The sequence below is a fragment of the Lepidochelys kempii genome, chromosome 3 (assembly GCF_965140285.1).
Source record: "Lepidochelys kempii isolate rLepKem1 chromosome 3, rLepKem1.hap1, whole genome shotgun sequence".
In the NCBI taxonomy this organism is placed as follows: Eukaryota; Metazoa; Chordata; order Testudines; family Cheloniidae; genus Lepidochelys; species Lepidochelys kempii.
The window spans coordinates 143,420,885-143,444,992 of NC_136382.1; the positions used below are offsets into that span (position 1 = coordinate 143,420,885).

At 39.5% G+C, this 24,108-nt stretch overlaps 1 protein-coding gene across 3 annotated transcripts in view; it reads right to left on the minus strand.

The window, feature by feature from the left end:
* AHCTF1 (AT-hook containing transcription factor 1) overlaps window positions 1-24,108 on the minus strand; it is an 85,410-nt gene that overhangs the window by 14,401 nt on the left and 46,901 nt on the right. For all 3 annotated transcript variants that reach the window (XM_073338312.2, XM_073338314.2, XM_073338313.2), the window contains exons 18-30: window positions 18,127-18,250; window positions 17,992-18,048; window positions 16,184-16,330; window positions 14,988-15,175; window positions 14,633-14,777; window positions 14,421-14,552; window positions 13,233-13,380; window positions 12,989-13,139; window positions 12,187-12,294; window positions 7,045-7,240; window positions 5,957-6,160; window positions 2,245-2,680; window positions 160-280 (exon numbers count right to left, since the gene is read on the minus strand). In XM_073338312.2, the coding sequence (XP_073194413.2) occupies window positions 160-280; window positions 2,245-2,680; window positions 5,957-6,160; window positions 7,045-7,240; window positions 12,187-12,294; window positions 12,989-13,139; window positions 13,233-13,380; window positions 14,421-14,552; window positions 14,633-14,777; window positions 14,988-15,175; window positions 16,184-16,330; window positions 17,992-18,048; window positions 18,127-18,250 (2,157 nt within the window). The remainder of the gene's footprint in view (window positions 1-159; window positions 281-2,244; window positions 2,681-5,956; window positions 6,161-7,044; window positions 7,241-12,186; window positions 12,295-12,988; window positions 13,140-13,232; window positions 13,381-14,420; window positions 14,553-14,632; window positions 14,778-14,987; window positions 15,176-16,183; window positions 16,331-17,991; window positions 18,049-18,126; window positions 18,251-24,108) is intronic.

The following is a 24,108-nucleotide window of genomic DNA, read 5'->3' on the forward strand; positions in this document are numbered from 1 at the left end:
TATGTTTATGCAGGAAGATGCAAGGAACCCCGATAGGATGTAGGTTATGAAAGTAAAATAGAGAACCAATCTGAACTTAAGACAATAGAGCTTTTAAAGTACAAGAAAGCCAAATGGCACTCATTTGTATACCCAAATTATTTATTTTTACATATTTACCTTTCACCGGCTGACAAACAAGTAGAGGCTCCAACAACTTGAAAGGTGCTTAAGTGATTCAACACCAACATACCCTCCTCAGGAAGGGTAGGACACGCTATTTCTGTCCTTTCCAGAAATCCTAGGAACAACATTGTTAACAGCTGAACAACAGGTAATTACTTGCATTAAACACAACTCAAGTTCTTTGAAAAAGTTTACCTGGTTTTAAATTACAAACCTCATTATGTGCTTCATTATTTTGCTTATTTAAAATGCAAAAGTGATCTACTAATACACTGCTGTTGTTGAGATTTAAATGCACAAAAAGTCTGAGTTATTGCTCCCACTACAAAAGAAACTAATCTCTCTCACACAATCATAGAAATGTAGGGCTGGAAGGTACTTCAAGTGGTTGAGAACCTTCTGCTGAGAAGTATTTTTCCATTACCGTATAATTTGATGTCATATTTTGTCACCTTTGCCCTCGTATTATTTTTCTTTCAAGGGCAACAAATAAACGAATGACAAAATTTTAGGGGGTAGGAAAAGATGTATATAGTGGCTGACTATTAAAAGTCAAAGAACAACTGGATTAGCTACTGAAAACTTCAAACAAAAGCTTCTAATTTTAAGAACAAAAGATAAAGTCCACCTCTTCCCTTTCTTTGGATTTTGGATATTTATCTCCATATCCTTTATTTTGTTTCTTCTCCATCCTCTTACCAGAGACCTTTCCAATATGCCCTTTTGTGTTTCCATAATGTTGAACACCCTGGTTGAGATGGGCTTGAATTTGGCCTCCCCAGAGGTGGGTAATGCTAGTAACATCCTTTTACTCCACTGCATCCCCAAAAGGTAGGAGGGGAGAGAAGCACAATCAAATGCTTTTGGCACTTGAGCAAGGGATAAAGCTTGATCTTAAACTAATGCATTGCCAGGCTAAACCACTGAACACCACTATCATTTCTGTCTTGTCATACTTCATTTTGTGCATTTCTTTAGCCTCTTTCTGGTCTGGGTGCCTGCTTTCTCCCTCTTCATATTACTCTCAGTGACCTGAATTAGGATCACACTGCTGGACCAAACAAAATGGTTTAAGTAGAAGCAGCACAGACTACCTTCTGCTGCTGCCAGTGATAAAATATCACATTTATACTGCAATTGTACAGAACCCTTTCCATCACAGCCCAACATAACAAGAAGGTTTCTTGTAAAGATTACCTAGTGATTATTATGCTTGCAAAAGCATCTTGTATTTCTTGTCCAACTACAAATGATCGTTAAGGTCACTGAGCTATTTTATTACAGATATTTGGACCTGGATCATTCCCCTCTGCTTATGTAAATAAGTGGAGACTGTAGTTGAGAACTTCTGCTGCTCACATAGACATGGGAGTGAGGCACCTCACTGTCGACAAATCAGCCCCCCAGACCCTGCAGAACCTTTCAATTCAAATACACTATGTGCATTAATACTTGACTGCATAACCCACTGGTGTGAACACAGCAATTTTAAGATTCCATGCCACAAACAGATGGACACTTGCATGTCTCTACCAGAAATAGTGTATCTTGGATACAATTCAATAGACAGAAAAGATTACTATACAGTCCCAATATGATGTTTTCAAATATGTCTAACTTATCAACATTTTCAAATAGATCAAAGGCCTTCTCAATGAGGACTAAGCCTATGACAAATCTGAAGCAACTGTTTAATCCTAAGCATCAAAGAATGGGTAAAAATACAGCTGATGAAAAGTCTTTCATACTCAAACACCAAAAACAAAACAAAAAACAAACAAACAAAACAAAAAACCCACATGTAAACCCAAACTAGAAATATCCGCTTTCAAAAATAAGAAATTGTTGCCTCTTGGCTGAGACTAAGCACAAGGAATGTCAGCCCAAAGCACAACATATGAGAAAGTTAAGGATGCCTCAAAATAGAGGCTTACAGTGGAAGGATCTTTTCAAATATGGAGGCCTAGCACACTATATCAATATTAGCTACTGTCCACTATAATTATCATTTAACCTTTTAAAGGGCACCCAAATGGTCATTTAATTAGATTACTTAAGTGACCACATGACAACACATACCAGTTTGTTTCTCCAGCTCTGAAGAAGTCTGTTGTTCAAACCGCAAAGGCTCACTTTTGACAACCTCACTGCCTTCTTCCTCCATCTCTTCCTGTATGATAGCAACACCTTCGCCGGAAGAATTAGCTGGTTTAGAAGTTATGAAGATAACATCATCCTCAAAGTCGCCTGGTGATCTTGCATCATGATATTCCAAGGTAGTCTGGTCTGACCTGGCAGAAAAATTACTAGTTTCTTTGCTGACTTCCATTTTCTCCAGGACATCTCCTGCTATACCTTTTGAGGACTCATTCATTTCTGCAGGATCCTCCCCGGGACAGCTCAAAGTAAAGGGAGAAACTTTATCTCTGTCCTTAGACCAAGTGTCCTCCATTTGAACTCCAAGGTTATGTTCAGATGAAGCTACAAGGGGTTTTGTTTTATCATCTCCCAGCATCTTTATTTAAAACAAACAAACAAAAAAAACAAATAAATTAGAGTCATAAATGAAACCCAAATTTTTCCAGGGAATAAAGACATATGAAACTTATTTCTGATATTTGGACATAGTCAATATACTGACAATTAAAGCTATTTCTTAACCATGTTACTAATACCATCTTAGCTTTTAAAACTAGAGTTTAAAAATTGAATGGACTTTTCACTACAGTATTTATTCACTGATTTCAGACAGCTTGGAGGGTTAAAGTGAACTGTGGTCAGTTTATTTTCTGGTTTCAGAGTAGCAGCCGTGTTAGTCTGTATTCACAAAAAGAAAAGGAGGACTTGTGGCACCTTAGAGAATAACAAATTTATTTGAACATAAGTTTTGTGAGCTACAGCTCACTTCATCAGATGCTCAAATAAGCTTATGCTCAAATAAATTTGTTAGTCTCTAAGGTGCCACAAGTACTCCTTTTCAGTTTATTTTCTGTTTGTAGTCTCACTTTCTGGTTCTCATATTCCAACCCACTACTGTTTTCAAGTTTTCAAAAAGAGGGAACTTCCCTTACACATTAAGGTTGGCCCTAGTCTACTTGACAATGTCACTTTAAATAATATCCATTTTATATAGATTATAAAAAGGTTTCAGTGTTCATTAGTCTTACAGTCTGGAACAAGTAGATTAAAGTTACCATACTCCACTATTGAGATTTAAAAATAAATTATTAACATACATGAACTCTCCATACAAGTATTAATAAATCTTATCATGACTTGTATTTGTTACCTTTAAAAGACCATTTGTGCTTGGTCAACCTGTTATCTGTATATTCTGTTCAAATTCCAAAAATGGTAGCCATATATTATAAAATCTACTGGATACGGATATAAGACTGTCTCTTTTTTCCACTGAAATGATTTCCCATACTTCAATTCTCCATGCCACTATTGCACATCTGGCTGCTAGCAGGAATTGTATCATCAGTGGATCCTTCCTCAAATCAATAACCTCCTTTGGATAGTAACCTAACAGAGTCAGTATGGGTTCCTTGGGTTGGTAGCATAACTTTAGTTATCCTGAAAGTTCTATTTATTATTTTTCTCCAAAATATCATTTCAGGACATTCCACCACATATGCAGAAAGGTCCCTATTTCCTCACATCCTCTCCAGAATTTATGACTCTTTTGTTCATATTTTCTTTAGTTTAAATGGAATGAAATACCATTGATAAAGCATTCTGTAATAATTTTCCTTAATAGTTACACAAATAAATGAAATTTTGGCCTTTCTCCAGACACTCGTTTCAAAGTGAGATCTGCTTTTAGATCCTTTCTCCATTTTTCCAGTCTTCTCTTCTAGATCCATCAGTAACAATGTTACACCATGCACAGATCAGGCCCTTAGAGGAGGCCTTTCTTGTAATTAGTATTTCTATCCTTGTTTTAATGGTCTCCTGAAACTTGGGCTTCCTACAGGGGATATGATATTAGGCTTTAGTTGCAAATAAGCCAAAATTGGCATATTATTTTCCAAGAACTCATGGTGAATATTGTTTGAGATATCTGTATCTCTGTTGTATTATGAGTGAAGATTTTAGCACTAACAATGACAAGTCCTTGTGGCATCTTAGAGACTAAAAAATTTATTTGGGCATAAGCTTTCGTGGGCTATAACCCACTTCATCAGACAAATGGAATGAAAAATACAGTAGGCAGGTATAAATATACAGTAGGAGGGATAACTCAGTGGTTTGAGCATTGGCCTGCTAAACCCAGGGTTGTGAGTTCAATCCTTGAGGGGGCCATTTAGGGATCTGGGGCAAAAATTGGGGATTGGCCCTGCTTTGAGCATGGGGTTGAACTAGATCTCCTGAGGTCCCTTCCAACCCTGATATTCTATGATTCTATGGGCACATGAAAAGATGGGAGTTGCCTTACCAAGTGTGTGTGTGTGTGTGTGTGTGTGGGGGGGGGGGTTGTTAGTGCTAATGAGGCTAATTCAATCAGGGTGGATGTGGCCCATTCCCAACAGTTGACAAGAAGGTGTGACTACCCAAATCTGAACTTCCATGAGGTAAGCCTATTGCACTGAATTCCAGACAGCTTCCCTGCCCAGGAAACATACTTAACACCTTTTTGAAGGATTATCACTGAGAAACCATCAAGACTGCAACTTGAGGCCATCTATTTTGCTTGTCTTAACTGTTAGCTCACCCTGCCCCCAGAACAATGGTTTATCTACAGGGGCAAGAAGCATGGGTGGAAGGGAAAGGAAATTCTCAGCAGGGTACATGGCAGAAAGATAAGAGACCTTACTTAATAGCAAAGTTCTGCTCTACGCAGGTGGTGTGATCATTGCCAAACATAAGGACTAGCAGGAGAGAGCAGCCAGGAGGGAGTCTGCCCGCCTGAAATGTTGACAACTTAAGACTATCAGAAGGTGTGAGATCAGATGTGAGTAGCATACTTCCCAGGACTTCTGTTGCTTTCAAAAATCTGTAACTCTCGGGTGCTTTAATAATAAAGTTTTTGTGGTTAAGAAATCCCTTTGTTAAGCCTGTGTTCCTTCTTTCCCACCATATTGCCTCTGAAGGGGTTAAACTAGAAGCTAAGTGATCACAGCATGGTGGAGCATGTATAAGTGACTGGGGGGATCAGCAGGTGCCATATGGGGTCTAGGACAGCTAGATGGTGGCATCCCACATTCTGAGGAAAGGAGTCAGATGTGAGGTCTGAGCTTAAGGGTATGCCAAATGGTCCCAGAGCCAGAAATAGTGATTAGACACTACCCTGGACCCAGCTGGCTTAGAAGAATGTGAGACCCAGCTACCGTGTCCACTTGTGTACTAGGCCAGGTTGTAACAGTATTAATTTCCATAATTCTACCATTAAAGAACAGCTGGCCAATGATTGTATAACCTTTTTCTTCCTATACAATTGAAATATTTTCAGTGGTACATAGATTGCAATTTCCTGAAAGAATTTATATGGAAGAGCAGCTTGTATTTCCTGTCCAAAAACTTGTGATAGGACTGTTACGGTCATTGCGCTATTTCATTATACTTGAATCTCCGTTTGCATGAATTCTATTACCATTAGAATAGTTTTTGATTTCTGAGTTAATTTTTGCTTATCCTTTGACTTGCCATTATACACACATAACATACACTGAACAATCTACAATGACATACTGCAAAAGCTTTTAAAAAACATACACCAAGTTGCAATCTACAAAGCTTTAAAACTCTCCACCATCACTTCCCTTTCACCAACTGTAGCCCAGCTTACCCCAGCTGTCCATTTGGAAGTTGCATTCTCTTCCCTGAATGAAATTCTGGGTTCTTTTGCCCGTAGAGGAGGAGTAATTGATCTTCCTGAAGATGCAGAAGGAGTTGCTATGGGTGTGGTACGAAGACTGGATCTCAAAATAGATTGCAGAGTAAATCCAGGGAACCCAGAAGCAGCAGATGATGTGGCCAAAGCTTTAGCTCTCTATGTAAAGGAATAAACATCTTAATTTGATCTCTGAACTGAAGACTACATGCAAAGTGTCAATTTCATGGAACATCACTGCTGCACAAGCTGCGCGAACCGGGCATTGAAAGATGGGTCATGAAAATTATTAAACATATGGAAAGTAATCTGTATGAAGAGATATTTAAGATTGAGGATGTAATTTCAGAACAAAGATAAATAAGTATGGTCAAGACAGAGTACAAAGAGAACGGCACCAAATAGATAAATCAAAAGTTCCTTCATACTTTCATTATTCAACAGAGAGATTCAAATATGGCAGCAAACTGTAAACACAAAAAAATGTATGTATGAATAATGAAACAATGGCACTTATGGTCATAAGATACCGTTGAGGCCATGAGGTTAATGAAGTTCACAAACAGACTGACATTTATACGCATAAAAACGTCTACAGTTACAGTAGATGGGAGAAGAAAATATAAGGGATATAAACCATCAGGCTTAGGAATTTAAGTCAAACTAGCTACTAGGGGCTAAAATAAACTTCCCCTAGGGGCTAGTTATTCCATAATTGGCATAATAAGTATTTGGACATGTTGACATTCCCCATTTCAGCACTCTTGCCCTGCACGTCAATAAAAATAAATTTGTTTTATAAAGCTATTTGGTAAAGTATAAACTGTTAATAGATAACATAATTTTATCATTTTGTAATACTCCTCTCCTTAAGTCGGTTTTCCACATATTGCTTCTAATGGAATTAGGTACATACAAATAAAATGCATATATGGGAGATCCAACAATTCAATACCTACATGCTTGGCATTATGTATTGTGGGGTGTTTTTTTTTCCCATAAAAGAAATTTAAAAATATTTCAAGTTTACCAATTCTACATACCTTAACCACAAGAGGAGTCTCCAACAAATTCAACTCTGATGCTCTTGAAATGTTCGTGTGCAATATGGGGCTCCGTGAGTTTGACTGTAATGGACTGGATATAGTACATGAAGTAGAAGCTCTACATGGTGTCTGCCAATTACTCTCAAATGAGGGAGAACACAGAGGAACAGGACGAACCACCAAATCCAGCAATCTGCGGAGATTTAAATGAGGATATTAATATAATAGCCATCACAGAAACTTGGTGGAATGAGGATGATCAATGGGACAAGTAATACCAGAGTACAAAATATATCGGAAGGACAGAACAGGTCGTGCTGGTTGGAGAGTGGCTCTATATGTGAAAGAAAACGTAGAATCAAATGAAGTAAAAATCTTAAAAGAACCAAACTGTACCATAGAATCTCTATGTATCGTAATTTCATGCTCAAATAATAAGAATATATCAGTAGGGATATATTATCAACCAGCTAACCAGGATGGTGATCGTGACTGAAATGCTCAGGGAGATTAGAGATGCTATAAAAATAAAAAAAAACTCAATAATAATGGGAGATTTCAACTATCCCCATATTGACTGGGTACATGTCACCTCAGGATGGGGTGCAGAGATAAAGTTTCTTGACACCTTAAATGACTGCTTCTTGGAGCAGCTAATTTGGGAACCCACAAGAGGAGAGGCAATTCTTGATTTAGTCTTAAGTGGAGCACAGGATCCGGTCCAAGAGGTGATATAGCTGGACCACTTGGTAATAGTGACCATAATATAATTAAATTTAACATCCCTGTGGCGGGGAAAACACCACAGCAGTCCAACATTGTAGCATTTAATTTCAGAAAAGGGGACTACACAACAATGAGGAAGTTAGTTAAACAGAAATTAAAAAGGTACACGGCCAAAAATGAAATCTCTGCAATCTGCATGGAAACTTTTTAGACACCATAATAGAGGCTCAACTTAAAATGTATACCCCACATTTAAAAACATAGTAAGAGAACCAAAAAAGCGACACCATGGCTAAACAAAGTAAAAGAAGCAGTGTGAGACAAAAATGCATCCTTTAAAAAGTGGAAGTTAAATCCTAGTGAGGAAATAGAAAGCAGCATAAACTCTGGCAAGTGAAGTGTAAAAATACAATTAGGAAGGCGAAAAAAGAATTTGAAGAATGGCTAGCCAAAGACTCAAAAAGTAATAGCAAAATTATTTTTAAGTACGTCAGAACCAGGTAGCCTGAGAAACAACCAGTTTGGCCACTGGAGCATCGAGATGCTAAAGGAGCACTCAAGGACGATAAAGCCATTGTGGAGAAACCAAATGAATTCTTTGCATCCGTCTTCACGGTTGAGGATGTGAGGGAGATTCCCAAACCTGAACCCTTCTTTTAAAGTGACAGATCGGAGGAATTAGAGGAGGGTTTGGAACAAACTGATAAACTAAACAGTAATAAGTCACCAGGACCAGATGGTATTCACACAAGAGCTCTGAAGGAACTCAAATGTGAAAGTGCAGAACTAACTGTGGTTTGTAACCTATCATTTAAATCAGTTTCTGCACCAAATGACTGGAGGATAGCTAATGTGATGCCAATTTTTAAAAAGGGCTCCAGAGGTGATCCTGGCAATTACAGGCCAGTAAGCCTGACTTCAATACTGGGCAAACTGGTTGAAACTATAGTAAAGAACAAAATTGTCAGACACAGATGAACATAATTTGTTGAAAAGTCAACATGGTTTTTGTAAAAGGAAATCATGCCTCACCAGTCTACTAAAATTCTTTTGGGGAGGGCCGTGGGAGGGAAGTGTTTCAAACAAGCATGTGGACAAGGGGGATTCCAATGAATATAGAGTACTTAGATTTTCAGAAAGCCTTTAACAAGGTGCCTCACAAAGGCTCCTAAGCAAAGTAAGTTGTCCTGGGATAAGAGGAAAGGTTCTCTCATGGATTGGTAACTGGTGAAAAGATACAAAACAAAGGGTAGGAATAAATGGTCATTTTACAGACTGGAGAGAGGTAAAGAGTGGTGTCCAGCAGGGGTCTGTACTGGGACCAATCCTATTCATCATTGATAAATGATCTGGAAAAAGAAATTAACAGTGAGGTGGCAAAATTTGCAGATGATACAAAACTACTCAAGATAGTTAAGTCCAAAGCAGATTGCGAAGAACTACAAAAGGATCTCACAATACTTGGTGACTGGGCAACAAAATTGCAGATGAAATTCAATGTGGATAAATGCAAAGTAATGTACATTGGAAAACAAACCTAACCATACATATAAAATGATGGGGTCTAACTTAGCTGTTACCACTCAAGAAAGAGACCTTGGAGTCACTGGATATTTCTCTGAAAACATCCATTCAATGTGAAGTGGCAATCAAGAAAGCAAACAATTTTGGGAATCATTAAAAAAGGGATAGATAATAAGACAGAAAATATCATATTGCCGCTCTATAAATCCATGGTACACCCACATCTTGAATATTGTGTGCAGATGTGGTGGCCCATCTCAAAAAAGATATTGGAATTGAAAAAGGTTCAGAAAAGAGCAATAAAAATGACTAGGGATATAGAACAGCTTCCATGTGAGGGTAAGAAGACTGGGACTTCTCATCTTTGAAAAGAGACAACTAAGGGGGGATTTGATAGAGGTCTATAAAATCATGACTGGTGTGAAGAAAGTAAATACGGAAGTGTTGTTTACTCCTTCTCGTAACACAAGAACTAGGGATCACCAAATGAAATTAACAGGCAGCAGGTTTAAAACAAACAAAAGGAAGTTTTTGTTTTTTTTCCCCCACACAACACACAGTCAACCTGTGGAACTCCTTGCCAGAGGATGTTGCGAAGGCCAAGACTATAACCGGATTCAAAAAACTAGATAAATTAATGGAGGATAGAGTCCATCAATGGCGATTAGCCAGGCTGGGCAGGGATGGTCCCTAGCCTGTTTGCCAGAAGCTGGGACAGGGGATGGATCACTTGATGATTACCTGTTCTGTTCATTCCCTCTGGGCACCTAGCTTTGGCCACTGGTCGGAAGACAGGATACTGGGATAGATGGACCTTTGGTCTGACCCACTATGGCCGTTCTACGTTCTTAATTTAAATTTAAAATGTGAAAACAGAAAATTAAGTTGCTTTCATATAAGCTGATCTGATAGCTTACAAGATGTGACCTGATTAGAATATTTGAACTCTACTTTTTGAATTATTACAGCTGGCTTAATAGTGCGCAGCATGCAGCTACACACCAATGAGGCCTAACTAGATATTGCTTCTACTGCCATTTTGTTTCTTTATCAATTACAAAACAAAATCTCACAACTTTGGCAAGCAGCTGTGTGGGAATGTATGAAATGATCCCTCCTGAGAAAAAAAAGTTTGTAGGAGGAAATTCCACTTCTCCAAAGGCGACAATGTAGTATTAGATATCCACTCACGTGAATTACAAGTCCCGGAACATTCGTTAAATAGGCTGATTAGAAAACACTTTGTGTTTTTAAAAAAGGTAACAGGTAAGGTTCCCTTCAACTAGCTACAGCAGTTGTACTGCCCAACTTTTAGCTGGGCGCATTACCTAACATCCTATAACCACTTGTCTAAAACATTCTCAGAGTTTCTCCTATATTACTGTTACTATATTATATTACTGTTAAGTGTTTGCGTTACATTAGCACCTAAAAGACTCCACTGAGATTGACTCTCCATTGTGCAAAGGCAGTCAGTCTTTGTACCAAAGAGATTATAATCTAAACTGAAGATAGGAGAAATATTATCCCCATTTTATAAATGGGAACTGAAGAACAGAGAGAGAGTGAATGTAACACAGCTCTCCTGACTGCCAGTCTAGCCTTAACCACCAGACAATCCTTTCTCTGTACTGAGCCTCTCCTTTTTGTTCCCCGTCCATTCTAACCTTCTATTCTCTATCTCCTTTCATCCTCTTATTCCTCTTCCTACTCTCAGGTTTCAGAGTAACAGCTGTGTTAGTCTGTATTCGCAAAAAGAAAAGGAGTACTTGTGGCACCTTAGAGACTAACCAATTTATTTGAGCATAAGCTTTCGCTGTAGCTCATGAAAGCTTATGCTCAAATAAATTTGTTAGTCTCTAAGGTGCCACAAGTACTCCTTTTCTTTTTCCTACTCTCAGAAACCCAGTTCCTTCATCTGCATCCTCTTCATATCCATGACAAACTCTACTCTGGCCCCACCCTTTATTTTTACCCATTCCTCTTCACTCTACCAGCCCCCCTTTCCCAACTCTCTATCCTCTTCTTCCCATATGCAGTAACCTGAAGAATACTTTGAGATGCACCTCAAATTTACAGCATTGAAGAGATGACTGACAAATATGCCTCTAAGCAAATTAAAGAGAGATCTTATTCTGATCTGAGCAGGAGGAAAAAAGGTATGAACTGAACAATCAGAAAAAAGGATTCTCCTTGGCAGTCAGATGATTAAAAGAAGAGGTTGGATCTATTCCAACCTACAGTATTGACATTGACCTACTGAGCTTACGACACAGTACTACATGAAAAATATTTATTCTCCTTAATTGAGGATTCAAAAATAAATGGTCTTTTCTACATCTTTATTTAAGAAAAAGTGTCATTTTATTGTTCCTTTGCATTTTATAATCATTTTTAAAATCATGACCATTGTGGAAAGACTGATAAAGTTTGTGAATCATATTAACAATTTAATGTTTATCTATAAAGACTACCCCTGCCATGAATGTATCCACAGTATTTTATAAATAAAGAGTGCAAATTCTCTTCCCATTAATACTGGCATAAATACAGTACAAAACTACTGACTTTGAGAATCACTCCAAATTTATACCACTGTGTCAGAGCAGATTTTAACTCACAGGTTTAAAAACATTTTTCCCTGAGAGATTACGGAACTAAATAACAAAAATGAGAAACGTTATGAATAGAAAAGGCTAAAAAACAGGGACTAGAATAGTTATGAAGACAACTTAAACTAAGGGCTTGTCTACATGGGACATTAACCACTTCCTTTCAGGACAGCACCTAGGTAAAACTGAAGCTACTTGCACTCAGAATGGAAACTGCTCAACAATTCAGCATACTCCCACACCCACTCTAAATACTTAGTCTGAAGATATACTATACCTGGAACTTTTACGCGAAGACTTTGTAACTGGAGTGCCAACAAATGGATCAGGTAGTTCTGTATCAGAGAAAGGCAGTGCCATAGGTGGTGGTTCTTCAATTCTAGGACTGCAAATGAAAGAAGAATATAATTGACTACTACTTGTAGGTTCTGTGAGTGGGTATTTGGATTAAAAATTATTATAGCTGGAGTTGGTTGCCTCTAGCTGAAGTTGCCCAACACTTCTGATTATAAGACCCCACTTTCCAATTGCTTATAATATTCCCAAACTAACTATTTGGGCTGAAATGAGGCAGATGTCCTTTGAAAAAATTGTATTTGATCATGTAATTAAAGAACAACAATGCAGATGCACAAGGGAGATGAATTAAGGTTCACAGGGAACCTTAAAACTGGCATTTCCTAACTTTTGAATGCTTGACTCTGCAAACTTAAGTTTCTTTTAACATAACAAATAAAAAATTACAACATTTTCAGATGAGGATTTAGAAAGAGAAAGCCAGAGGTCATATATGCAGAATTAACAGACTACACTTCCCACACCCTTACACTCCCAAAACTGTCATTTTCACCTTTGTCTATCAGAAGTGAGGGTTAATGGACTTCAAAGCAGTTATCAATACAAGAATTTGCCAGTGCATGTATCACAAGCTCCTAAGAAGACAACTCAGACACCATCAATTTCCATAACTTTAACCTGTCTTGTAACAAAGTAGTCATTTCTTGCACTACATTGTCCCTTTTCTTTTTTGTCCTAGTAGTTTGAACAGCAATTTCATATGGTAACATAGGAGTTCTTACCTATCATACTGTGAGAAATCACTTTTCTGCTCATTTCCCACCCAGACCTCTCCAATTTTAGACAGCACATTATTAATGAAAGTTGCTCTTGTAAGCACATTCCCTGCAGTAGTTTGTTTTGCCACAGTTGACAATGGCTTGGGTCTTGAAACTAAAAATGAAAGGGGGGGGAAAAAAAAATCAAATCTCTGAACACTAACCAAGAGAAATTAATCATTCATGGATTCTTAAGCAAAAAACTCACCTTCTCGCAGAATTGAAGAAGATAAGTGGTAAGGCTTGGCCCTCTCTACAGCCAGCTTCCTTTGCACTCTAGGAAGGATCTTTCCATACTGGTCTAATATAGAATTTCTGGCAACTGACCTCTCTCTCAAACGAGGATCACGATCATTCTAATGAACAACCAATTAAAAGCACATCAGCTAATTATGAACAAATGTTTGTTAATACAAACAACTGACATATTTGCAGCATCTTAAGAAATTCTGAGGGTGTTTAAGTTTGTGTATGGTTTTTATACATATTAGACACAGAGGATCAAGTTCCACCCTTCAATCCAGACTATATGTTTTCATTTTATTTTTTTATATTTTTTTCCTTCAAAGTCTGCGACAATTACTCACACTATGTGGAAAGTGGTGTAACTTTCAGTGAAGCAAAAGGCATATTACATACACGTTACCTTGCAAGTTTGTGTTTATTTTAATATACACACACACAAAAACTGGCATTTCTTAGTCATACATGTTGGCTAAGCAGTTTGAGGACTACAGTTTAAGCTAATGCATGTTTTATTTTTTTAAACCGAATATAAATCAGAGTTACATTGCAAGTGCATGTTGCTTTCCGTAGGAGGCCGTTTGTTCTATACTGGCCAATCAGAAAAGGGAACACTAGCCATCAATCTCCTCAACAAGCCTCCCGTACTGGGTACAGATAAGTGTTAAAATATATAACAAGTCTGGCAGAAGCAGGGATCAGATAACTTTCTGCACAGCAAAAATTCCAAGATACAGCGTGCAGAAGCCTAATGGCAGAACTATGTAGTTTGGACACCTTGGTAGCACTGAGATCTACTGAAATTTTTCATTTGCATGCATATATAAAAAACAGTAGAAGCTATCCCTTAGAATTCAATTTAACAGATTACTCCAGATACAGAATGTGATTGTTTTGTAACATTTAATTTTATCTAAAACTACTTTCTGAATTTGTTTGTGTCTGAAAAGTACTTTAAGTGTTAAATTTTGTTGTAATTTCATGTTGGGCAATTTATTCTAAATATTTAAAAAGAACGGCATAAAACATTTTAAAACATACAATATATATTAAAAGTGTAGGCACTAAGTATTTTTACAGCATGATACCAATTAACATTCAGTGAAATGATACATAATGCATTTACCCCACCCTAACAGAATTTGAAGCTTACCATGAGATTAACTTTCAATGACTGATTCAACTGTAATGCAGGGATGTAATTGGCACGCTGTAGATGATGGACTAAAAGGAACTCGTGATTCTGGATACCAGCACTGGTTTGCAAAAACTTCTCTAAACATTCCTAAGAGAAACAAAATTGTTTAGAGTTCTGCTTCCTTCTTCCAAACAACTGATTAAGACTTCATTCTTGCTCATGCTTACTTGTTCAGTATCTGTGAATGGTAGTTTCAACAAATCTTCCATTAGTCCCATCTCTTGACAGACTTCATACATGTGTTTTAACAACTCTTCTACATTTAACCTGGTGGAGTGCTGCCGCAGAAGACTCCAAGCCTCCACCATACACCTGAAATTAATTTTTGAAATGCAGAGGAGGATTAACACTTGGATCAACAATTTTAATGAAGCAAGAGATGCATGACTTGTGTTAAAAAAGAAGAACTAAAGACTAAAAGATTGAATAAAATACACAATGAAAGCCACAATCTGTTCTCTATTTTTTTTGTATAGTTTTTAGACTAACATATTAATCAGGATATATTTTCTATTTCTTTACCTATTAAACAACAAAACAGTGAGGTGAAGTGCAACTTCACTGCTACTTGACATTGATGGCTTCATCATCTGTATGTATCTGAGGGCTTGTCTGTGCTCTCCTTGGCACATCAAGGCTTGAATAATTTTCATATGTTGCCATGACATTGTTTTGATTGTAGCTGGATGAAATAAAAGGGCCAATGAATTCTGCAGAAGTTAGAAAATGAAAGTTATTAGAACTATCAACACACTTAACCCTTACAACAAAAAGTCTAAAACTTCCCAAGTGAAAAACAAACATCTTTCAGGTGCATTTACAACATTAGAAGTAATAGTATGTTTATACTTGAAACATATATTTGCCCTTCAATCTAATTTAATAAAGTAATTGGAAAGAAGACAGATTCAGTTAACCACATAATATGATTTCAGTTTCAAATGAGAAATTCTTAAGTTCCCTGGTTAAGAAAAATCCTGTATGTCATCTAAACTGCTAGTGACACCACCCACAATTTTATGCACATATGATTGCAACCAAATGAAATTAGCACTTTATTCACTAGTCATTTCAGTACTTCTGTTTGGCTTTCAGTTGATTGTTTCTTGGGTTGCACTTCGTTTAATTCTTGACAATTTGGTCTCTCAGTCTCTGGAGGCAGCAGTGAGAATGTCCTTTTAATACTACTCACTGAGGATAGATTTGGAAATTTGCTCTTTTAACTTCTTAGCAGTTGCTATGTAAATTATTCTACCAAACTTGAAAAGTGTACTATATTAGCTATAATATCACAGGTAAGGAATTAACCAAAGTATTAAAAACATACACAATTTAAATCTGCGTTGGGTTTAAAAGTCACTTTTACAGAGTTTTGCCTCATTTCTTGGTGCAGAGTCCTCGGCTATATTTTAAACATTTAAATCTGCATAAAACCATCTTTGGAAATTTGCTCAAGTGCTTTGATGAATCAGGTAGCTAGGAAAATTCAAATATGTGTAAATAAGATTGACTACAACTATTCCATTTAAAACTAAATAATCAGACTTCAGAGTATAATTTATTGTTGCTTTCTGTTTCCATTAAGTTTATGCATTAACAATATTTAAACAGTAAAGGTTCTAGCCCTTTATCTCCCTTGACTAGTGATTAGATGCCCTAAGTTCATCTTGAGACCATAACGTTGCATCTTTATATAGGTCTTAAAGTAAACTATTTACCTCATAGTCATTGTGATCCAAAAGCCAAAAACCTTGAACAAGTCTAACCAGACCCCAAGGGATAGCAAAGGCAGTTGGGAAGGAGTCAAATGAAGTCTCTGTTTTGTTTGGAAAGGAATGCATGATATCTAACAGCAAATAAATTGTCTGACAGTAAGTACTTGATTAAGGCTAATAACTTTGCAAGAAGGGAAGTTTCTTACATAAATTTAGGGAAGGTAACAACAAAAATAAGTATTACAAGCAGAAAATAGTTGTCTTGCAATTTTCAGCCCACTGTAACCCGCCAACCCAGGTTTTAATCCCAAAGCTGCATTTTGAATTAACATAAAAACCTACTTTTGATTTATAAGTGTTGAAAGAAGCTGGAATATTTTCCCATTTTAGTAAAAGAACACTAATGCACAAGTCTGGAATGGTAGTGTTATTGTGATGGAGCAGGGATTTGCACTCCTAGTTGTACTAAATGTACGACTCCTTTGTTTTGTGATAAAACTTCACATAAGGAAAGAATCCCGTACTTCTATTAAGAGAAACTGCTATGGAATTCTGGATAGCTTCACCATTACTTGAAAAATAGTCAAGGTAAAGGAGCCAGTCACACAAATATGTTGTATATAGGACTTAACCATATCTCGATGATTGAGCTAATGCCTCAGATTCCAATGCTTTAGAACAGAGACACTGTTACAAGTTTTAATCATACTGTGACCAAGTTCTTAGACTTGAAAATACAGTAGAACCTCAGAGTTACGAACACAGTTATAAACTGACCAGTCAACCACACACACCTCATTTGGAACAGGAAGTACACAATCAGTAGCAAAAATCAAAAAATAAAAAAGCAAATGCAGTACAGTACCGTGTTAAATGTAAACTACTAAAAAATAGAGGGAAAACAGCATTTTTCTTCTGCATTGTAAAGTTTCAAAGCTATATTAAGTCCTTGTTCAGTTGTAAACTTTTAAAAGAACAACCATAACATTTTGTTCACAGTTACGAACAACCTCCATTTCTGAGGCTCCACTGTAACAGTAAATTCAGCTGTGTAGAGAATAAAAATTAAATATGAATGAGAAAGCCTTCCCACCATGCCATAAATAAAAAAAAACTTCACTGGGTTTGTAAAGAACCTGTGCATCCTGTGTTTTCCTAGTTTCTACCTGTTCCCTCTGATCAGTGCATAATTATTTAGTTAACAGGTTAAAACAACTGTGGTGTGAAGTTGCTGTGTCTAAAATCCGAACTGTCCCTTCCTACCTAGGTTAACACACAAAGTTTGGCAAAGGCAAATGTTTTATACATTTTAGCAGCTTGAAAATTAAGCATTTTCTCCATCACATTCTCCTTTCTCTGGGTAATAGTCCATGTGCCCGCGTTTTCAGTAGAACAGAGGCAAACATTGTTTCCTGTGCTGGAGAATTGCTGATTTCAGCAAGAATGTGTACTGCCGTAAATAGTATTGGGTAACTGTTGCTGCTTCAGAGAACAGAGAAGTCTCATAATTTTGGTACAGGCATCACATCCTAAGAATAACTTCCTTTATTTGCTACAGAATCATGTCATTTTAATGAAGCCATTAAAATGAAAAATCTAAAGTATGAAAGAAAACAATTATTCCAGTACATTAATCCTAAATTTATGCTCATTCTGTCCAAAATACGGTAATTTTCCTGTTTATGCTACTGTGTTTTATCATTAATTTCTTAAACTTTTGTCTCACACACACATTCAAGAAACATTCTTTCAAATGCAAATATATTGCGTGGCTATATCTTCAATCTCTCTCAACACTGTCAAAAGGATACAATTGCATGTTTGTAAGTTTCTTCAATATTTTGTAACAAATAGAGATCAAGCAGCGCCTGTGATGAAAAAAGAAAAATTAACCAAATATTTTGTAAAATCATTATTTTTTTGCCTTTTTAAGAAGTCCTACTTACATGCAAGCTAGCAGGGGGATATTTCCCAGTTCCTCCTTCATCTCTTCGCCACAATTTCTCAACTTGATCTCCTAACTGGGAAAGCAGTCCATCAATCATCAAGCAATCGGCATTCCATTTCCCTCTGCAATCGAAGAGAACATGGATTTGATAGCATAAAAACAGTGCGATAATTCCAACCTGACATGAAAATCCATTTACCAATTAAAGAAAATCCAACCAAATTTTGTTTGGTAAGATGCAGGAAAAACCACTATACAACAAAAAATATGAAAACTGAATTTAGAACGTTTACACAAGTGAACTAAAAAGGGAACATAGCACCTCAGTTGGTCATGTTTAAAAATAATCCAGAAAGTTATATTTTAATAGATATTCTAAATTCACAATTTATTAAGGCAAGATTAAGGATGACCTGGTTTTCAGATATTTTTGCTATAGAAGGGCTAATGGTGATTTCATACATCAGGAAATGTAAAGTTGGAACGTTCCTGTAAATTGAAGCATCAAATTAAGTTAGTTGCTGTAGTCTACTATCTGTAAGAGAGTTTGGCAATACAATCACTGGAAGAAATTATTCACCTTGTACAGTAACGATGGTTTTTAGTGATGTGTGTCCCTATGGGTGCTCCACTGTAGATGCATCCCTGTGCTGCTGATAGTACAACTTCGGTAGCTGTGTTTATTGGGCCCGCACATGTGGCGCAGCACAAGGTGTGACAGCGCAAGGCTAACCAGCGCACACGGGCTAACCGTCCTCAATTCCTCCTCTACCCTAGAGTCATAAGTGGGAACTCTGAAGTGGAGGAGGAGGAAGGCAGGTTGTGGAGCACCCATAGGAACACATATCTCGAAGAACCTTCGTTACTGTACAGGGTGAGTGACTTCTTCCAGTAGTGGCCATATGGGTGCTCCACGGTACGCGACGTCCAAGCAATACCTCTCTTGGAGGGCTGGGACTTTGGTGTCACGTTGGCACTGGAGGTGGAATCCCAGTGCCAATGATCGTAGAGTGTTCTGCGAAAGTGTGAACTGATACCCATGTCGCTGCTCTGCAGATCTCTGAGAAAGGGACATCCTTGAAGGAGGCAACGGATGAGATCGACTTTGTGGACTGTGGACTGTTAGAGTCTGATGGGATCAAGTTATGAATTTGGTAGCACTGTCTGATGCAATTCGAGACCCACTTAAGGAGTCTGTGGGCTGATATTGCTCAGCTCTTGGATCTTTCCACCATAGAGAGGAAAAGTTTAGGGGACTTCCTGAAGGCCTTTGTCCTATCAAGATAGAAGACCAGTGCTCTTCTAACATCTAAGGTATGTAGCAGAGCCTCCCTATTGTCTTGGTGAGGCTTGGGGTAGAAGATTGAAAGAGGAATCCATTGATTCATGTGAAACAGAGAGGTTACCTTAGGGATGAATTATGGATGTGGCCCTGTCTGAAAAGACCTTGTCTGAAAAGAATATTGTGAGGGGGATGTGATATCAGAGCTGCTCTCTCTCCTGTCCTTCTGGCCAAGTTAATCGCTATCAAGAAGGCCATTTTCATTGATAGGTACGTTAATGAACAGGTGGCCATCACCATGCCTCCATGGGTCAAAACTGAGAATACCAAATTCAGGACAAACTGCTAAGAAATAGGGCAGATACACTCCAAAAGTGGTGGTTATTCTCCCTTAAGATATACCAAACTAGCAACAAAAGTAAACTTCTGTTTTACGACACTGGCTAACAAGTCGTCAGAACAGCAGTTTCCTTAGGCATTCCAGTCCTTTTATCACCACCAAAAACACTACAGACTTTAAGATGAGTGGTTCTTTACAACCAATATCATTACATGAAAGGTTCTTCTGATCCCAAAGGATCAGCCGCACACCCAGATCAATATATAACTCAGATCTTAACCAATAATCACATTGTTGCCAATCCTTTAGTACAAGGGTGGCCAACCTGTGGCTCCAGAGCCACATGTGGCTCTTCAGAAGTTAATATGTGGCTCCTTGTATAGGCATCTACTCCAGGGCTGGAGCTACAGGTGCCAACTTTCCAATGTGCCGGAGGTGCTCACTGCTCAACCCCTGGCTCTACCACAAACCCTGCCCCCACTCCACCCCTTCCCGCCCCCTTCCCTGAGCCTGCCATGCCCTTGCTCCTCCCCTCCCCCCCAGAGCCTCCTGCACACCACAAAACAGCTGATCAGGAGGGAAGGGGAGGCACTGATTGGTGGGGCTGTCAGTGGGTGGGAGGCGCTGGGAGTCGGGGCGGGAGCTGATGGGGGGCTGCTGATGTATCACTGTGGCTCTTTGGCAATGTTCATTGGTAAATTCTGACTCCTTCTCAGGCTCAGATTGGCCACCCCTGCTTTAGTATCTAAAATCTAAAGGTTTATTTATAAAAAGAAAAAAGTTGAAAGTTAAAATTGGTTAAAGGAATCAAATACATACAATAATCGCAAAGTTCTTGGTTCAGGCTTGTAGCAGTGATGGAATAAACTGCTGGCTTAAGTCAAGTCTCTGGTTGCTTCCAAATCATTGGAAGGCCCTCAGTCCCTTGGTTAGAATACTCCTGTAAGTATAAGTCCAGAGGCTTGAGCAGGAAAAATGAAAAATGGAGATGTTTCCAATCCAAGGCTTTTTATAGCTTCTGCCATGTGGCGGGAAATCCATTGTTTCAAACAAAGCCCTCAGCACAACTAGTGGAAAATTACAGGTAAAAGATGGAGTTTGGAGTCACATGAGCAAGTCACATGTCCATGCATGACTTTGCTTAGTCGTGGCAGGAAATTCCATTAAGAGTAGACAGGAGTCTTCCATTGTGAGTTAAGTGTCCAAGGACAGAAGAAGAGCATCATCCATAGACAGCTGTCCCATCCCTGCCCTGGAGCAGAAGCAGGGACATGTCTTGTTCTGGTAAGTCATGAATACAAGTCTGTGTACAGTTTTCCCCATCGTGTGAACAGGTTGTGGAGTACTGACAGGTGCATCTCCCACTCATGATTTTGTGGGAATCTGTGACTGAGGTTGTCCGCTATAGAGTTCTACAGGTAAGCCACAGATAAAGTGATGTTGTGAGAGATGCACCAGTTACATAGTCTCATTGCCTCTGTGCATAGGGAGGGCGACCTGGCCCCCACAATGGTTGATGTAGTACATGCAGGCTCTGTTGCGTTAGGATCTTTGTATGTGATCAATGGGAGCAAACGTGCAAAGGCATTCCTGACCACTCTCAATTTGAGGAGACTGATGTGTAGAGACATCTCTGTAGGTGACTATTAGCCTTGCGTTGTGAGGCAGTTTAAATGTGCGCCCTACCCTATGAGTGATGGTGGTAAGGAGCAACGACAGTGACGTGTACGAGAAGGAGATCCCTTTCACACATTGGTTGGGTCTTTCCAACAGTTTAAGGAATTTTCGAAGCTGGTGGGTAGTTACAGGGGTTTGTCCCATCGGTCCCTCTTTGGTCTGTAAGCTGAACTGACCCATAGTTGGAGGGACTGCATGTGGAGTCTGGTGTGTGGTATCACTGCTGTGCCTGCTGCCATGTGTCCCAAGAGTTGGAGACAGACTCTGGCTGGCATCTGTGGACTGTATTGAACACTGCCTGTGAGTGAAACCAGGGATAGGAACCTGTGTTGAGGTAGGAGGGTGTTGCCCTGTATGGCATGTAGGTCAGCTCCTATGAATTCCAGGCATTGCACTGGGGGTGAGAGTTGACTTCTGCGTGTTGAGCTGTAAACCCAGTTCTGTAAACAAGTGTATTGTAGTGTTGACAGCTTTGTGGGCCTCCTGGAGAGATCGGGCTCTGAGGACACTCATCCAGGTATGGGTAAATCATTCTTTCTTCTGAGCATAAGTGAGTGGCTACCACACAGAGAACTTTGGTAAATAGTCTCGGGGCCGATGACAGCCCAAAGGGAAGGACACTGCATTGATAATGATCCTGTCCCAGAATGAACCTGAGAAATTCTCTGTGAGCCAGTAGCATCTAATTGTGAAAGTAGGCATCCTGGATGTCGAGGGCCGAAAACCAATCTCCCTATTCCAGTGTTGGAATGATCATTGATAAGGTGACCATCTTGAACCGCTGAGCCCTGACAAACTTGTTGAGAACTCTGGGAATACTGTGAGACCACCTCCTTTGGCACAGTCTGAACCCTCACTAGATAGTGGAAGGGCATGGCATGATTGAGGGCATAATCCCCGTGCCTGGTAAAGGCTTGCTGCCACGATATCGGTATCAAGGCGGGGACTGAGGTGCATCCCGCACGCTGAGGTCTTTGGTGTGATGGAATTCCACTGGTACCAAATGTCCCAATGGCGGGGGAGACGTCAACCTGGTGTGTACCAGTCTCTCAGGTACTGGGCGAGCCACCGCTGGTGATACCGAGGTAGACTTGGTACCAGGAGTGCCTTCTTGACTCTCGGTACCAAGGAGTCGGTGCCCATAGGGTCCATGGGCCTGTCAATGGTACCAGTAGCTGACCGTCGCTGTGCTTTGGTGCCGGACTGTGATCTCGGTGCCAGCAGTGCTGAGGATACCAAGTGAGATGGAGATCACTTGCAGCTATCCTCAGGCTCACTTAGGGGACTTCCTGTCCTCTTCTTGGAGGACTTACAAGAGGAGTCCCCAGCCTGTTTCTTCGACCCACTTCGCTTAGAAGTTGAAGGTTGTGGGGACAACTCACATCTGCCAGGAAATTGAGGTTAGAGAGCTGCCTCCACAAAGATAATCTTCTGGTGGAGCTCTCTGTCCTTGCGGGATCTTAGTCGGAGCTGCTGGCAGAGGGTGCACTTGGACTTCACTGAGGCAACAGTTTGCGCTGAGAGTGCTTATCCACAACTGGGATCACCTCATTTGAACTTGTATATGGCCACGAGGTTAAGGGGCCATTTACAGTTGGTGAAGCAGCAATGGGAGGGGTTTACACCTTCTTCAGGAACTAACATTCTGGACTTTGTAACCAACCTACAAAACCCTCCGAACCTCTTTAGCCCTTGCTAAAGAAAACCTACAGGATGCTCAAAAAGAGCAAAAAGCCTGGTATGATAAACATGCCAGAGAGCGTTCCTTCAAAGTAGGGGACCAGGTCATGGTCTTAAAGGTGCTCCAGGCCCATAAAATGGAAGCGTCGTGGGAAGGGCCTTTCACGGTCCAGGAGCGCCTGGGAGCTGTTAATTATCTCATAGCATTCCCCACCTCCAATTGAAAGCCTAAGGTGTACCATATTAATTCTCTTAAGCCCTTTTATTCCAGAGAATTAAAGGTTTGTCAGTTTACAGCCCAGGGAGGAGATGACACTGAGTGGCCTGAATGTGTCTACTACGAAGGGAAATGTGCTGGTGGCATAGAAGAGGTGAACCTCTCCATGACCCTTGGGTGTATGCAGCGACAGCAGATCAAGGAGCTGTGGACTAGGTACGCGCCGACGTTCTCAGTCACCCCAGGACTGACTGAACGGGCATACCACTCCATTGACACAGGTAATGCTCACCCAATTAAAGTCCAACCTTACCGGGTGTCTCCTCAAGCTAAAACTGCTATAGAACGGGAGATCCAGGATATGTTACAGATGGGTGTAATCCGCCCCTCTGGCAGTGCATGGGCATCTCCAGTGGTTCTAGTTCCCAAACCAGATGGGGAGATACGTTTCTGCGCGTACTACCGTAAGCTAAACGTTGTAACTTGCCCAGACAACTATCCAATGCCACGCACAGATGAACTATTAGAGAAACTGGGACGGGCCCAGTTCATCTCTACCTTGGACTTAACCAAGGGGTACTGGCAGGTACCGCTAGATGAATCCGCCAAGGAAAGGTCAGCCTTCACCTCACATGTCGGGCTGTATGAATTTAATGTACTCCCTTTCGGGCTGCAGAATGCACCCGCCACCTTCCAAAGACTTGTAGATGGTCTCCTAGCGGGATTGGGAGAATATGCAGTCGCCTACCTTGATGATGTGGCCATATTTTCAGATTCCTGGGCA